The sequence below is a fragment of the Triturus cristatus genome, chromosome 11 (assembly GCF_964204655.1).
Source record: "Triturus cristatus chromosome 11, aTriCri1.1, whole genome shotgun sequence".
In the NCBI taxonomy this organism is placed as follows: domain Eukaryota; kingdom Metazoa; phylum Chordata; class Amphibia; order Caudata; family Salamandridae; genus Triturus; species Triturus cristatus.
Genome location: NC_140594.1, coordinates 890129971 through 890148189, shown reverse-complemented (window position 1 = coordinate 890148189; position 18219 = coordinate 890129971). Strand labels below are relative to the sequence as shown.

Genomic DNA, 18219 nt, shown 5'->3' with positions numbered 1-18219 from the left:
AACTCAAAAAAGTTGGTAAAAATCAATCCAAGAAGAACGTGAATTTCTTACAAGTCTTAGAGATTGCAGTCCTGAAGTTCTTCAGCGGCTTGAGATGCGTAATGTTCCAAGAGGTCATTGTTGCCATTGTGTGAGAAAAGGGAAGCGATCCAATTCATATCTTCGAAGAGACAGTAATGTTCCTCGAATGTTGGAGCGGCAATGTGAATTGGCCGGCAATCTGCGATGTTGTCAATGGTCGTACGTTGCAGTAGATCTTTCGCGGCTGCGCAGAAATCCCATTCCGCCACGATACCCTTTTGCGTGCCATCCGCCATTGCTCTACTGCCTGAACAATCGAGTTCATGGTTTTTAAGATACTCGATTACCTGCTTGATATCGGGAGCGATTGATGGGATGTTGGCAAGGCATATCATCCATTCTCCAGTCGAATGGGCAAGTTTTGCAATAGAAAGATGGTTGCACGCAGATTGTATATGTGTAAATAAATGTCATGTTGTAGCTGGCTCCGATAATAGATAGAGGCAGGCAGCCGAAAAGCAGTTCCATTTTTTCATGGTATTGATGTAGCTTTGCGCAGAGGCGTATTCTGTCAAGAGATGCTCGTTACCTCAGGGAGCGCAGTCATTTTTTACAAGCAAAAATAGTAGTAGGATGACGGCAAAGAGAGCGAGAATTTTGGGCACTGTTGCTGTTATTTCAGAGATGTTCGAATGAAGTGTGGTATTATACCAAAAACAGTTTGAAAGGCTGTGAGAAGGCCGGAGGAGACTGTATTACAAAAGTGTGCCAGACCTTGATCGTGAGATGTGTTGAAAATTGGGTAACAATTCACAAAGTGTAATGGGAGGTTCGAATTTAAAAGGGACTGTATTTTACTGGAAGTTCGTGCTATTTGCAGGCGATCAATTTCTTTTGCAGAAGTGAGGACACGTCTGTTCTGAAGAAAAGCGCTTTAGTTTGGTTAGTTTAATGAAATCTGTTTGCAAAGTAGGGATTCAAGGTCAAGTTGAAGTTTGGGAGTTAGTTTGTGTGGGTGGGAATAGACATTGCTACAGGAAGTTACTCGGTTTGAAACAGTAAGGACATACGTTATGCCACCTCACATTCCGTAGGAGTGCATGGTATTGAGAAGCAGCTAACTGCCGTTAGAAAGCTGTGTGAATGTTGGTGTGATTGTGGGAGTTGGCGTGCTTTCAAGAAAGCAGGCAAGATTGGGGGCTGTAAGCTTAGAAGTGTCGTGCAGTTGGAAATTCTTGCATAGTAATGAAGGACTGCCATTGTGGTCACAGTTTGCACCTGTGAGAAAAACTTCTGTATGCTCTTTAAGACAGCGATATGTAAATGGGAGAAACCACTGCTCGTGAATAAACGCGCTACCTTATATAATCGCATACAACATGACAAACAACATGTACACCTAACAGACACAACAACACTACGAACTGTGGGAACCGTGGCTAGCCATGTACACAAAGCAAACATGGCATAGCACCTCTGTTATTCAATGCAGAATGCGGGAAGAGATGGGAGCAAAGTATGTGCAAAGGTGGCAAGTGATTCTCCATTATAAAAGTATACAATGCAAAGTGTTGAGGAGATATGCCGGACAGACTTGAGTATGCAGAGCACACACATGTACATGTGAACATACACTGATGGTCTATTGAGTGAAGTAGATAGTGGACAGAACCATAATAGTACAGTCAGTAGGGAAGATTTCGAAAACATAGCGCTTATGTGCCCTTCCCCCCCCCCAAATCTTTAACGTAGTGGGCTGGCTCGGCGTACGCAAGGGGTATGAATAAAAGGCACGTTTCTCTGGGTGTGGTTCTCTTCCAGAATGGCGAACGTGTCTGCCAGGTCTGCGCAGCTTACACTGCCACGAGGTTGACCTCGTGAGTGAAGGGGCTGCGTGAATGATGCTCTCAGCCTGCTGGTACTCAGAAACCGTCGTGGCCGCTGCGACGCACATATGCCCCACAGTTCACCTTTCGCTACCGCATTATGTGAAAGAGGGCCCACCACATGCCGGTGGAAGCTCCTGGGGCGAGGTCTGCGAGGTCGGAAGGCTCCTCAGATCAACACTGGCTACCGCGACACAGGCACACAGCGTTCAGTTTGAGGCCCAGCAGCGTGGAGAGCTCTGGATACTACTAACACAGTAGTCGAACAGGTACAAACAGTGGAACAGTGTCTTGATCCCACAATGGACGATGTTAGAACTGCATCTGAGAGTGGAGATGAAGGTACTCTCTTGAAGCAGGTGCAACCAACTCTAGGTCACAATAGTGGAACGGTGTATTGATTCCAGAATGGACGATGTTCGATATTACTTGCTAGCAGGTTTTCACAGAACTCCTTCTGTTCACGTGCATCAGACTCTGCTTCCGTAGGTAATTGTTGCACATGATTATTGGGCTTGGCTGACTGCAGTGGCTGGAGTACACTGCGCTATAGCAGGTCCGAACAGTGAAACAGGGTCTTGATCCCACAGTGGACTATGTTAGAACTGCATCTGAGAGTGGAGATGAAGGTACTCTCTTGGAGCAGGTGCAACCAACTCTAGGTCCCAACAGTGGAACGGTGTCTTGATCCCAGCATGGACGATGTCCGATATTACCTGCTGCTGGGTTTTCAGAGAACTCTCTCCGTTGAGGTGCATCAGACTCTGTGCTTCCATAGCTAATTGCTGCACATGATTATTTGGCTTGGCTGACTGTAGTGGCTGGATCACACCGTGGAACAGCAGGTCCGAACAGTGAAACGGGGTCTTGATCCCACAATGGACGATGTAAGGACTGCAGATGAGAGTGGAGATAAAGGTACTCCCTTCGACCAGGTGCTACCAACTTTAGGGCCCAACAGTGGAACGGTGTCTTGATCCCACAATGGACAGTGTCCGATATTAACTGCTGCTTGATTTTCACAGAACTGTTTCCGTTGAGGTGCATCAGTCAGTGTCTGTGCTTCCGTAGGTAACTGCTGCACATGATTATTGGGCTTGGTTTACTGTAGTCGGAGGACTACACCACAATATAGAAGATCCGAACAGTGAAACGGGGTCTTGATTATATGATTGAGGATGTCAGAAATTAAAGTCTGTGATGATTTCTGTGCAACCAACTCCGTGCATCCGAATCCAACGGCACGTGGCTGTGAGGTGTTAATGTATACTGCTTCTAGCTTACACTGCGGTCAGCAGGCCTCACAATTCAGATACGAGTTGAGATTGTTTAGTTACAGAATTCAGTAGGCAACTAACTACAACGTCTTGAAATCTACAGAATATTCTTTTAGTATATTTGCTTGAAGATTTTTTTTTAGATGAGTTATATGTTTAGTACAATGGTGAAATTCATCTTGCAAGTTCAAAGGAACACTGAATAGCCTACACTGTGGACAGTAGAAATTGCAATTCGAATTGTTTTGATTTATTTATTGCAGAGTTTTCTGTAATTTATGTTGTTGTATTTTGGGAAGAGGAAATGAAAAAAAGTATAAATGGATGTCTGTGTGACTAATGCCTTCAATTTACACTGCAGACAGTAGTGTTCACAAGATCGAGTCGTATTGTAGATGACGCAGTCCTGTAGGAAAAGACATTGCTGCAGTGAGCTCTGTCCGCACCATGCATAAGCGTCATCACAGGCTCCGCACACGCTTTTTCTTGCTTTGCATACGACAAACTGTGTAGCTCAAGTCCACCTTACGTAGCTGTGGGTCTTTGCTGACCACTCTCTCTGGCCTACACTGCAGACTGCAGTGTTCACAATTGAGATCGAGTCGCTATTGCAGATGATGCAGTGCTGATGGCAACAGACATTGCTGCTAGTACGGTCCGCTCGCAGAACGCTTCATCACTGGCTGTGCACATGCTGAATGCTTTTGATGTGGCTATCTGAGTGCACTAGAACTGCTGGACCCTTTATGATACAATCTTTTTGTGTATTATTTCAGATCTATTGCCTGTGTCAGAATATAGCACAAGTTGCGGTTCTTTTACGATAGAATTTTTCTGTATTATTTTACAACTACTGTCCCTACCTTACTGTAGCACAAACAATTGATTTCTATTGTTGAATTTCTGTGTGTGATCCAATGATTACTGTTGTAGTTAAAGCTAGCAGCAACCATTCTCTGAGGGCTGGTTTACACTCACCCCACAGGCATCCAGCACAGATGTCACTGGATATATGACCCTGGTAATAAAAAGGAGTCGAGCGCACGTGCCCGTACCCCGTTCCACTATCTACCTGTGTCTGTGTGTTCATTATCTATGGATGATAGTGCCCCTGGGCCGTACCACATTACATTGTGCTGTGGATAGCGTATGCAAGCAGGTTACCTCTGGCAGTGGGGAAAACTTTGGTTATGTAAGTTTTAGGTGTGTGCCTATCACACGTGGAAGGCTACTTTACAGACCATGAATATTGATGAAGATGATGGTTGCATGTTGTGTGTAGTGTAAGATGTGTATATAGCAAAACGTTTTCAAAAAAGCTCTCTAAGCAGAAGAGGTGTGTCTCATCAAATGCTGTAGAGTGAATGGCGAAAATGGGTGGCGTTTTCCAACTGGTAGAATGGGAAATGTTATGAACCAATCAAATGCTTTTTTTAAGGTCACATGGCAATCGTGCACTCAGCGCGCAAGGAGACTGCACCCGACGCGATTTTGAGAAAATATATTTACTATAATATGAGTTTATTACAGTTTGAAATATACAAATATTTAAAATATTTTAGATTATCGCTTGCTCTCATATACACTTTAAAGTTATGTAGATATAGTTTTGAGACATACAAAAAAAATGAGGGAATGACATACCCGGCGCGATACCATACGTCTGACGTAACACAGGGCCTGGCAGCGTGCAGTCGTCGCATACGCAAAGCGCAAGGGGCGCGACCCCATACGTACATGACGTAACGCGCAGCTTGGTATTGTGTACCCGTCGCATACCAAAGTAGCAGCTGGCGCGACCTCATACGTATATGTTCTTACGCGGGATGTGGTGCCACGAACTCGTCGGATACGAAATGTGCATCATTTCAATATGGCGGATAGGATTTGCGTGCTGATGGAGCTTGGTAGACTACCGGTACGGGACTATAGTTTTCTCAGAAAAAAAAAAATTATAGAGATTATTTTTTTGAAGATATAAAACATTACATAATTTTTAAAGTTAAAAAAAGGTTTATAGAGTTCCAAAATATATATTTATTTTTTTTAAATAGAAAAAATATAGGTTTTATAAATTTTAAAATATGAAATTAACATTTAAAAAACCTTCGAAATTCACTGAAAAAACCATAGGTTTCAAGGAGGTTATAGTTAGTTTCACTCATGGAAAACCATAGAAATTCCCCTGTTCTAGTTAGTTGAGCCAACTATAACTCGCGCCCCCACAATGCACTGCTGATGACGTCACATTACATCATTCATGACATGGTCAGTGACATCACTGATGACATCATCCACGTGAAAATCTGATGCACTTCATCAGACTCTAATATAATAGTTGATACTCCCACTCTAAAATAGAGACTATAATTTTCAAAACCAGTTAGTACATATCCACTCACTAATTCCTAGGTCTACACACTCATCCATTCATTCACCCATACAGTCACTCATACATACAGGCAGCCATCAATACAGCATTATCATATCCAGTCACATATCTATACAGACACACACCGCCTCTCAATGATAGTTATTCACACATGTAGTCAGTAATGGAAATAATCAATCACAGTTTTATTTACTCACCTGTATAGTTACACATATACTACCTCCCTTATTTAAACATATACTAACACATACTTCCACTCTAATACAAAAACTAATACAAGCACACACTGATCCATACAGGCACAATCACTCAGTCTCACATATAGTCATTTATACACTCCAACACTAATATATACACTGCCTTTCACATATGCAGTTACTCGCACATGTACCACTGAGGCATCAATTCACTCACCAATACACTCAAACATACACTCAACGAGCCATACAGCCCTTCACAGACTTGAACACATATACCCAGTGAATTATCCACTCACACATCTATGCACAGACTCACACTCCCCACCCATCCACACAGACACTCAGACACCCATACAGATACTAAGACAACCAATCAATACCCATATAGATCCTCATTTAACTGCTAACCAACACATGCAATCACTTACACACCAACTGACAACCTAAACTGTGTGAATGTCTGTATCAGTCGCTAACACATGCATTAGGTAAGACACAATTAATCACTCACTTATACAGTCAGTTACACACCTACTTATTCATCCATCCTGACTCTTATACACCCATTCATTCTTCAATACACCTTGGTGTATATAGATTTATATATATATATATATATATATACATATATATATATATAAAACATATTTACATTTTATAGAAACACATAGTCACTGGATGATGTCATCAGTGATGTCATTTGAGATGTCATCAGTGATGTCACTGACCAGGTCATGAATGATGTAATATGCGACGTCATCAGCAGTGCATTGCGGGGCACGAGTTATAGTTAGCTCAACTAATTATAACAGGAATTTCTATGGTTTTCTATGAGTGAAATGTCTAACTAACTAGAACATCCCTGAAACCTATGGTTTTTTCAGTTAATTTCTAAGGTTTTTTAAATGGTAATTCCGAACTATAACGTCTGTAAAACCTATGTTTTTTTCAGTGAATATATATATATATATATATAGATATATATATATATATATATATATAAGCTCCAAGGTTGCCCAGCTAGCAGGGACGCACTCAGGGATCAGCAATGCCATATGGACTCCATAGTACACGGAATGCAGCCTGACGCGTTTCAAAAACAATCTTCTTCAGAGGCCGTTCTTATGTATGAAATGGCATCAAACGCCACACCTTTATTCAAATATGCTGCCTTCTGATAGGCTCCCACTCTTTGAGCAGTTCCAGCAGTCTCCCACAGCATTGTGGTATCAGTAGTGTCGCGCTGTGCCGCGAGGGATGCACCACCGCGAGTATGGCAGCGGGTCGGTGAGCTGGGAATCATACTCAGTTTGCAAAGAAGGGGACAGCGCCGAAATGAAAGACTCTAATGCACATGGAGCCCATCCAGGGTATGAATTAGTGACTATGTATTGATGGCACCTATTTAGGTTTAATTAGCGCCACACTACTGATACCACAATGCTGTGGGAGACTGCTGGAACTGCTCAAAGAGTGGGAGCCTATCAGAAGGCAGTATATTTGAATAAAGGTGTGGCGTTTGATGCCATTTCATACATAAGAACGGCCTCTGAAGAAGATTGTTTTTGAAACGCGTCAGGCTGCATTCCGTGTACTATGGAGTCCATATGGCATTGCTGATCCCTGAGTGCGTCCCTGCTAGCTGGGCAACCTTGGAGCTTTTGTTTGTACGCGGCAAGCCCTGCCGCGAGGGATGCACCACCGCGAGTATGGCAGCGGGTCGGTGAGCTGGGAATCATGCTCAGTTTGCAACGAAGGGGACAGCGCCGAAATGAAAGACTCTAATGCACATGGAGCCCATCCAGGGTATGAATTAGTGACTATGTATCCATAGTCCATATGGCATTGCTGATCCCTGAGTGCGTCCCTGCTAGCTGGGCAACCTTGGAGTATATATATATATATATATATATATATATATATAAATGAAGGAAGAGAAAATGTTGTATAGGAGTACATTGGCATGTGATTACAAAACAGGAGACGTTTGAACTTGGCTATTTCCGGAGGGGGCCACTGTTTACATTGCACTTCCAAAAAGGAGGGCAAAAGAGTAACTGTTGTGCCCAGCCACTGGCAGATATTACCTACTTGCTGCAATCACGTCAGAAAATATCTGTAGATCTAGCGTCCCCGGATGTTTGTAACACAGCCAAAAGTATCACATGGTAAACTTGCTGACTCTTTGGTGCTGCACACAGTGGCCAATGATTTCACTGTTGAGCTCCACCCCGGTCGTCTCTTAAAAACAAACATTTATTTCAAGAAATATATATTACGCCCCTGGCAAAATAGGAACACGTTTGAAACTCCCACAGATTAAGTCATAATGCAGGAGCTTTGAGAAAGGGCTCCTAGAGACCTGCATCATTGCTGGGAGATACTAACCTATTACTTTGAATTTCTGAGAATTCTAGTATTTCGTGACACGTCATCTTTAGGCAAGCATCAAGATGAGCTCTCTCTCTCTCTCTCTCTCTCTCGTATATGTCAACTAGAAATCCAATTCCCTGTAATTAATAAAGCTGCACAATTCTCTCTTACAAATCCTCAAAATACTAAAAACATAAGCTCAATGTACATACAGTAATTACAAACAAACTTTCATTAGATAAAATGTCAGAGATTTGGTTTGGCTGCCTTCTCAGTTATAACATTGCTTCAATGAAGTTGCTTTAATAGATTTTCCCGCCAAATACGCTTATTTTCGATGGTTTGTTTTATGTTATACTTAAAATTCTTTATTGCCAACAAGAACAGTAATTTTTATACAACTATATTTTTCTGATTAAGATCAGTTGCAAGTAACATACTACACCGCCTGTTTTATCCAACATTAATGTGATAATGAATATGTAGCTGCTGCATGCAATTTCCAGATCACACCTATTCTCCACTATCTACTAGAGTTTCAATTGTAAACAGCTTCTGGGAATCTTTAATACAATCTTATGATCCATGCTTCGTGCCGGGGTGCCACCAATAATTTCTCACAAGCGTAGCTGCGAATACATTATGTTTTATTTGAAATATGTAACCTGTGAAATTAATCTGCCTCTACCACTGAAAACTACTGCAATAGCTTTGGTTATGTGCTGCCTTCTTAAAAGTATCTGCAAGTATTTCTACTTCATACAGCAGAAACTATTCTGACTGCACACGCTGACACAACTTGTAAATAATCTTAGCTTCCTCAGTGACACCAATACCACGTCTGAGGCTCAGTCTACTTTGGGCTTGGGGCCCAGTGTACTAAAATACAGGTTGCAATAAGTTGGTTCAAAATTTGCGCCCTGTCTCAGCCTTTGCAATACAATCCAAGTATTAATAGGTCACATCGCAAAATCTACAAACGCTGGGGATTAGCTAATGATCTGCATAAGGAATATCAATTATGTGGATTGCTATTTGCAATCCCCCTGTGATTGGTCACAAACACAGAGAAAGTAGCCTGCAAGCAACAGCAGACCATCATCTCTATGTAATAATTCCCAAATGGTAACCTTTATTCTTTCTTTTGTTTGTTTAAAGCAGCCTGTGTTCGTTAAAGAAACCAGTGGTTTCTCCTCACCACCATGAAGTTGCCTGTAAACTTCAGAAAGGGAAAGGTGCCCTACCAGCATAAAACTTTTTCCTTTGCAAAACAGTTTGAGAGGTCGGTAACTGATCGATGGTTTGAGACCGCCACAACTGCAGTTGCAAACCACTGACATGCAAGTGCAAAGATGCATACCTTTCTAATAGCAATTTCTGAAAGCTCACAAACCCATTTTGCAGGTCGGGAAGGCTTTTCTGACTCAAAATAGGTTTAGTGCAATGAATATAATATTTTTACGCTCCGACCCCAGCGAGTTGGCGAATTACATGGTTTGTGAGCACAGCAGTGTTTGGCACATTGGGCTATTCTTTTTTGCTATTAGTATATTCAATGTTAACTTACATTTTAGTACACGATCTGTTAGTCTTTGTTGCTTATGAGACTGTTACATCTTGAAACTCTCCTATTGCAAGTGGACAGTTTGCAGTTTAATAAATATCAGAACCTGTTCATGGCAAAAGCAGAGATTCATACTACCTCGTCAATGAGAATTATTGCAGGTACTTTTAAATGCTTGCTTAGGCTTCTTCTTTAAAATGAACTATCAGCTTTAGTCTTACCCTACAGTCTTAAGTCCACAATGGAAACCTCTATTGGATAGGTCAAAATACTCTCTGGGAGATAACCGCATGACAGGTTTTCTGCTTTTGAGAGCATCATAGAGGCTTCTGAAGCATGTTATTAACCCCCCCCCCCCCCCATGACACCATCTGATGTATGCAATGACCCCTAAAGATGCAACGCTGTCCCGGGGAGATTATTAAGAGGACTACTACTAAATGTAAATGTGTTTAAAAAAGAGTAACCACATCTACATAAACACATGGTTCGGAGTCATGCATGCAAATTACATTTGACCAATGCATAAATCAATTAAATGATTCTAGAATATCAAACAAACTTACCTCCGAGAGTAACAATGCCTCTTTTCTGTGGCTGAAATCTTAGGTATTTGTTACAGAAGTCTGCAGATTCAAGTGCCAAAAATAAAACATTGCCCATAAAATACCCAGCTGTTTGACCCACTGAATTGCATGTGGACGCATAGCCAACGTTTTCTCTGGACAACATGGTTAGCGCCCAGCCATCTACTGCTATGTCTTGAGTAGCAGCCAAAAATTCAAAAAGAAAAAACGTTGCTGTCAACAGAACAATATCTGGAACATGATTGTCTCCGAGTAAAGCGTCCATTCGAGTTGACAAATACATCATGAAAAGTCCCAACAAATATTGTGTTGGTACAAGCCAAGATTTCCTGCGCCCAAATCTTTTAATATAAACAGCATCCACCAATGGGGCCCAGAGAAGCTTGAGGCTAAAAGGCCAGAACACAAAACTGAAGAAAGCCTGGTCTGTGTAGCTAACATTCTTGGTCTGCAAGATCAATGGAATACTTCCAGCTAAACCCAACGGGATCCCCTGAAGGACATAAAGAAAGAGTAGCAGCAGGATATTTCCCAATTCTCCTCTGAAACCTGTGCAGGGTCTAGAAATAACTGAAGCATCACAGTCTGGCAGCAAAGCTTCTCGATCTTCCACAGTGAAGGCACTACTGCAATTTATATTATTGGTGATCAATTCTGAATGCTGGTAATGCTGCCGTCGCTGTCTGCCGTCCTGGGTTAGAGCAGGAGACATTTCTGCTGGCTATGTTGCTCTTTGCTGCAGGAAACTTACATCTGGAAAAAAGTAAAAGGTTTTGCTAAATTTCTATATGAGAAAGATTTTAAACAAAGATTCTGAAGTCTTCATTAAAAATGTTTTGATTTTACACCTTAAAAAGTAATCAATTCACATAAGGATGTGTCAAACCTTGGCAATGGGATTCGACTGGTAAATAAATACAAGATCTTCAATTTTCCAAAATCACAGAACACATTTCCCACTCATTACTGAAGCTGAAACAAGCAATACTTCTCATTTCCCGTTCATGAAAACAGATCAAGTATATATCTCTATATGTAACAGCTTAGTACCTGTTCACACCTGAAAATGTTTAAAGCAACTGCGTTCATTTTACTAATGTAATCCTATCGTAAAACCAAATTTTGGAAGGATGGAAAAGATACACTTCTGAGCAATAACAAAAGGAGTGACTGATGTGGGGTTTGAAAACTGATTCCAGGTGAATGTCAACGGTGCTAATATAGCCACCTCTGATCAATTATACTGTAAATTGACCACACTAAAAATAAACATATTTCGAATATCAACCTTCAGTAAGACAAACATTTATGATTCAAATTTTAAAAATGTATTTAGAAACAGATCCATGTCATTCTTCATGTAAAAACGTATTTTTTCGAACGCCACCTCTTGGAGGTACAGACATCCGAGGCACGGGATGCAACGGAGAGGGAGGAGGAACATGGCATACGGGAACACATTCATGACATTTGGGACAGGCTCGATAAATACACCCTCACACAGTATAGACAACGTCTTCATAGGGAAGGAGATAAATCGGGCTGCCTTTTGGCCTGGATTCTCCGCCGGGAAAGCGCCCCTGCCGCGGTCGTGGCTCTTCGGGATCCCACGGCAAAATTGGTGCACTCCGAGGTGGGACTACTACGGGTCCTCCGTTCTCATCTCGAGTTGGTTTATACCGCAGACCCCGCAATTAGCAAGGCCTCCTATCTCCCTTACCTCCATGACCTGACCTTACAATCCATACCTGCACAGGCACAGAAGGATCTTGACGAGTCTCTAACACTGGGTGAGGTACAATCCACCCTCCAACACCTACCACGAGCCTAATCTCCGGGGAGAGATGGGTTCCCCCATGAATTTCATCAGGAGTTCGTGGGTACATTTCCCCGACTCTTGTTGCAGGTTTATCTTGAGGCATTTGAGCGCGGAGAACTCCCTCCGAGCATGATGCAGGGGGAAATATGTAGGATTCTAAGACTGGATGGGGACGCCCATGAGCCCTCATCATATCGTCCGATCACGATGATAAACACAGATGTTAAAATCCTTTGTAAACTCTTGGCCTCTCGATTAGCGCCGTACATGACTCACTTGGTCCATGAGGACCAGTGTGGCTTCATACCGGGACGTAACACGGCTATGAATTTGCGACGGCTGAACCACATTCTACATGAGGTGCGGGACCGGGAGGAACACTTGGTATTAGTATCTATTGACCTTGCCAAGGCGTTCGACACAGTGGGCTGGGGATACTTTCTTGAGGTCCTACGCGGTGTGGGGTTGGGCCCTAACTTTTGTTGATGGATTCGCATCCTCTATACGGCCCCCGCGCTAAAGTAAAACTAGGGGGCGCGAGGTCAGGAGAGTGGCAATTGGGAAGGGGTACACCGCAGGAGTGTTCTCTCTCGCCCTTATAGTTCGCCCTGGCCACAGAGCCCTTCGCGGTTCGGGTCCGGACCACTATGGAAGATTGGGGAATTAGAGTAGGGAACATGAGGCATATTATCTCCCTATATGCTGACGACACCTTGTTGTATTTGGCCTATCCTCGGGATGCCCTGCCGGCACTGCTGCACCAGCTAGATCAGTTTGGGGTGGTCTCTGGATTACGAATTAACCACAGCAAGTCCCTGATCTTCCCGCAGGCGGGGCTGGCATCGGTGCCCCCGGAGGACCTCCCAGACCTCGGGCTGCATTGGGAGCGGCAAGGGTTTCGCTACCTTGGGATACAGGTGGCCCGACGGATGCACAGGCTATAGCCCAGAATGTAGACCGTACAATCGCTTCGTTGCATCAGTCCGTGTCATTTTGGAACACCCTCCCCCTTTCATTGATGGGCAGGTTAGCCATCTCTAAGATGGTGATGCTTCCTAGGACGCTGTACATACTTCATAACTCACTATGTCCGTTGTCGCCACAAGTTTTCAAAACTCTCAACACCTTACTTACATCTCTGCTTTGGGCAGGCCGACGCAGTAGGGAAGCTCTCAACACAATTGTTCGTAGCTATGAGGAGGGCGGTCTGGAAGCTCCACGCTTCGACCTGTACTATTACGCGGCGCAGCTACAACCTGCGGCATGCTGGTTTTCTGACATGGATAATTGGGACAAACGCCTCCGATCTGGGAGGGTAGACACTCAGACGCTACAGGAAGCTCTGATGCAGGGCAGTGGGGGCCAGACACGTCTCTTCCTTATATTGTACGGCACACAGCCGCTATATGGCAGCGGTTTGTTGAGAAGGTCTTAACAAGGGCACCCTTTCACAGGGAGCTCCCGATCTTGATACTGGCCCCCTTCATAGATATGGGGAAATACATGTCTTTTCAATCTTGGTGGGAGGGTGAATGTGAGGTTCTTGCCGATCTCTTTCCCAACGAGGCCTTCATCACTTACGAGCAGGCAGAGGAAAATTTTGGATTTGGACAGGGCCAATTCCTGCATTTCAGAGGAATTCAGGATGTGGTGAAGGTCACCTGGCCTCAGTATTCGGACATCCCACCACCTACACACACATTAGATATCATACTCTCCTGTGGTGCTGGACGCAAATTGATTTCAGTCTTGTACAAAGCGATGAAGCAGGACTCAACCCCCCCGGTACCACCGTGTCGGGCGGCTTGGGAAAGGGACCTTGCATTCCAGCTAGATGATACACAATGGGCATGCATCGGTTCCCTCACACGCTCAGTGTCATGCAGGATTAAGCATTTCAACTTCCTACACCGAACTTATTTAACCCCGGTGTCCCTAAAACATATCTCTAGTGACAGGGGAGATAGCTGCCCTAGATTTGCCACGGAGAAAGCGGGTTTCTTACACTTGGCATGGGATTGTCCGATGGTCCGGCAGTTCTGGATAGAGGTGGTGGGAAGGATTGCAGCAGCCACTGGCCTTCGGATGACGCCTGAACCCTTGTTTTGTTTGTTGGCGCTGGTCCGGAAGCCTAGGAAAAAGAAACTCCCATATAAGCTTTTACAATTAATGCTTGTGCTCGCCAGGCGTAGGGTAGCTATAACTTGGATGGGGCAAAGGGCCCCAGAGGTGCCCATCTGGCTCAAAGACGTTCGTGAATGGTCCCTAGCGGAAGAGGTCCACATGAAGCTTACCAGAAGGGATGAGAAGTTGCAAGAAGATCTACTTTGGTGTGACATGTGTCTCTCTGGGTTGGCAGAGGAGGGATCCTCTTCGCAAGAGGCAACAGACAGCGAGGAGGGGAGTGGGTTGGACATTGCCGGGGGGTCCAATCACGATGGGGGGGGCGGGAGAGTTGACCCTAGTAATGTATGTAGTGGACTTTAGTAATGTGCCCAGATTCTTCTCTCACTGTGATACGATTGTAAACTATTTTTTCTTTTCCCCACTGTACATTTCCCTCCCAGATGCCGCCTTTTGCCCTATAAGCCATTGATAATGTCAATGATATGCCTACTTATACGGATTCGATGCCAAATGTTTTTTTTTGTATTTGTAATTAGTAAACTTAAAAATAAAGTTTATTTTAAAAAAAACTTATTTTTTCTAAAATGGATGTTAAATTCCACATAAATCATGTGCTAATTTACTTATTCTACTATAGTGTCACAGTGCTTCCCTCCTTTGAGGTAATAACGATGCAAGCGCTTCGCGAAAGTAAGACCATGCCTAAATGCAGACAAATAACGCTCTTCTCCTTTTTTGGACATTGCTAAGAAATGAGGGAAACAAAAGCTCTTCACATCTTGGTACACACCTGCTACCAAAAAGGTCTAGGTAATCTCCATCTGGTCTGTATGTTTTCGTGACAAATTTCTGCCTCCCACATTTAATCCAAGTTTGAGCACAGCGCACAAAACAAGACTATATAAATTATCTGCCATGGACTGTAAGAGACATGCCCTTTGTTTAAATATTAGCGGAAATGGCAATTTAAACAGAATTTCACAAATGACAACAATCATAATTTAAGTTAAAGAAGGATGAATAGCTTTAATAAAAGGGGACATGGACAACTGCTTTTTTTTTTGTTTAAATTTGTTTATTGAGATTTTTACATTTCCTGTTACAAGTTGCTATTGCATCATTGACATGTTATATCATACATTTGCGGGCATTTGGTTATTATTATTTTTACCAGTGTAGTCAGCGATTTCTTCATACATCAATACAACTTGGATAAAATAGCTTACAATAGTCAGGAAGTTATCTTCTAGTTTGACTCAACATACTTTAATATGTTATGTGATGTCTTGTTGGGCATGTATCCCGGGGGTGTGGGTTGGTGTTTCGCCCTCACCTCTACCCTTGTATGTCACCTCTTATAGGGTTCGTGACTGTATTCCCTGGCGGTTGAAGTTGGTTTTGGAAATGCCAAAGGGGGACAAACAAAACTGTGAACTGTGGGAAGGAAACCGGGTGTAAGGGAGGAGTTGGAGCGGTCAGATTATGCGCCATGGCGATCAGTGATGTGACTGGCTGCGATTCAGCGACATGGACAACTGCTTTATGTGAGCATTACTATAATTGCTGCCATATGTGAATAACTGAATTTCTTAAATTTAAACTCAATTTAAACAATTTTGCTAGGGTTCTCTGTGATTAAAATGCAATCATCTACAAAAACAAGCCTTGGAATAGAAAAAAGATTGCACTAACTGTCCATCACATATGTAAACATTGCTGCAGACCTTTAAAAAAAAAGTTAAGTACAATTTAAAAAAGAACTCCTTTTTGTGTTTAAATGGATTTAAAAACTTCTCTAGTGAAAACTAGTCCCCGTTAGGGAAAAGTCGAAGACTATCTCAAAAATGCAGCTGCATGTTGTTAATGTGTGCAGAACATTTTCTTAATAAAGGAGGATAATCAATATTATCTAATGGGCCATTATAAACCTGCTAAATAATTGCAGTTGAATAAGTGGGTCTGCGGGGTACACTGGGACAGATGGCAACAATAATAAACATCTAATGTGATAATTTAACCCTTTGGGTGCCAGGCCTTTTCCCCCTCCTGTGCCTGGCGCTTCCCTAGTGGGTGGGTGTCATGACGAGATAGTCTCGTCATGGGCACAGCGCGACTGTGCTCCATGACGAGACCATCTCGTCATGGGCACAGAAGAGGATAAGATCCAAAAGATCAACCTCCAGCTGAACTCTAACGTGCACTGGGAACAGAAAGCTTATAGAGACGAAAAAGGCAGAAAACTATACTTGTAGAACACACTTTTTATTCCAGAGAGGTGAGCAACCCCTCCAAGAAAGACTCCGCTCAGAGAAACGTTATATCATTATGTCAATATGTTGCCTGAAGTGGCTAATTAAGCTTTTGAAACAGAAAAATACTCCTCTTGCTGCCCATCGGAATGACCCTTGGCATACAATCTGCTCAGAGTTTTTCAACAGATTTCACAGAATCATGCAGTTGGTTAGGCAACCTGAACTTTCTTGGACAGCCCTCCACTATAAATTAGTTCAGAGTCCTAAAGGTCCCAAGTGTGTATCTAGAATTTAATTACAAGACCGGAGGCTACCATTATGCAAATACTTTTATTTGCTGCCCAAACATTTAGCCCTTTAAAGAATGTCATGTCATCAAAATAAATAGAACATTAGTATCATGACAAGTAGACTGTGCAGGCTCCCATCTTCCTCTTTTGTTCGCTGCTCCCACACAGATAAGTACACCTTTTATTTGTGGTTTAACTCCTTCTTAATTGGTTTACTTTATCAACTGCTTGATACTATATTTCAACCTATTATACCTTCGACGAACGTACTGTCGATTTAAGAGCATTATGTATTAATTAATGCATTATATTCAATGAACGTTAAACTTTTCCTTTCAGCACTCTCCTGTCCAATTTATGGCGGGGAATAATTATTTTAGTTAATGTTATGCCCAGCGATCGCCTTACGATTGTTTATTTACCCAGGTAAGTGTTTTTTTCACCCTGTTTTTGCTCGAAGTGGAGCAGCTACGACTTGCTTACACAGTTACTACCAAGAGGGTTTATTTAAACCCATTCCCCCTGTCTAAATTGTCCATCAACCTTCGAGCGACAGCTAAATAAATCCCCCCAAAAAAGGGGAAACGAACCGGAGTTTGCGGCTTTCGATTCCCGCATCTCCTGGCAACTTGCTAGGAGACGCGGGAACGTGCCTCATTCTTGCGCACCCTTTGCGCATTACGAAACGCTCCCTCGTGCTAAGCGTCAGGTTCCCTTGGTTACGTTCGTCTCGAGAGCGTAACGGAGCCTTGACCAAGCCGGAGCCTTACTTATCCATTTCCCTAAAATAGTTCCATTTAATGAAAGATCGCCACCTGCTGGCTTCTTTAAAGCGCTGCACTCAACTCCTCTTTTTGCCAGATATATTTTATAAAAGCCTGCCACTTTGAAAACCTCAACCGGCAAGTCTGTTGGTAAGGCCTCTTATAAACAAGACTTTAACTGACTTGCGTGCCTTCCTGCATTATTGGATTTAAGCCTCAAAGGCATTTTACTGTTCAAAGCCTCATTATGGCATTCTATTGACTAAAACCTCTCAAAGGCATTTTACTGATACTTTACAAGTGCTTACCAAGACTATTGATATTTTCACAATGGAATCGGACGCAAATGTCCCCCAACACTCCCCTAAGGAGCTTTTGGGTGACAATCTCAAGAGGTTTATTGGGGAAGAACTCAAATGTTCCTTCAGAGAAGCAGTAGACACTGCTCCCTCTAAGAAGACTGCTCTCTCTAAGAGGAAGAGGGTTTCCCCTCACGAGGAGATTTATTTCTCTCTGTCTGCTGGGGAATCCCCCTCCACTTCTGGACCTCAAAAAAGGGGTAAGGTACCACAGAAAAGAAAACATACGATGGAGGAATTCACCGATGTGATGGTATTTGGTAGCCCCTGCGCTACAAGAGATACTGGTGCTCTCAGCAGCACAATAG

The 18219-nt window shown here is 43.0% G+C and overlaps 1 protein-coding gene across 3 annotated transcripts in view; it reads right to left on the bottom strand.

Moving 5' to 3' along the window:
* SLC33A1 (solute carrier family 33 member 1) overlaps window positions 1–18219 on the bottom strand; it is a 324811-nt gene that overhangs the window by 202955 nt on the left and 103637 nt on the right. For 2 of the 3 annotated variants that reach the window (XM_085634792.1, XM_085634794.1), the window contains exon 2: window positions 10280–11053. In XM_085634792.1, coding sequence (XP_085490918.1) covers window positions 10280–11012 — 733 coding nt within the window. In that variant the 5' untranslated portion in view covers window positions 11013–11053. Of the gene's footprint in view, window positions 1–10279; window positions 11054–14124; window positions 14251–18219 lie in introns of all 3 variants that reach the window. The other variant, XM_085634793.1, reaches the window with a different exon arrangement.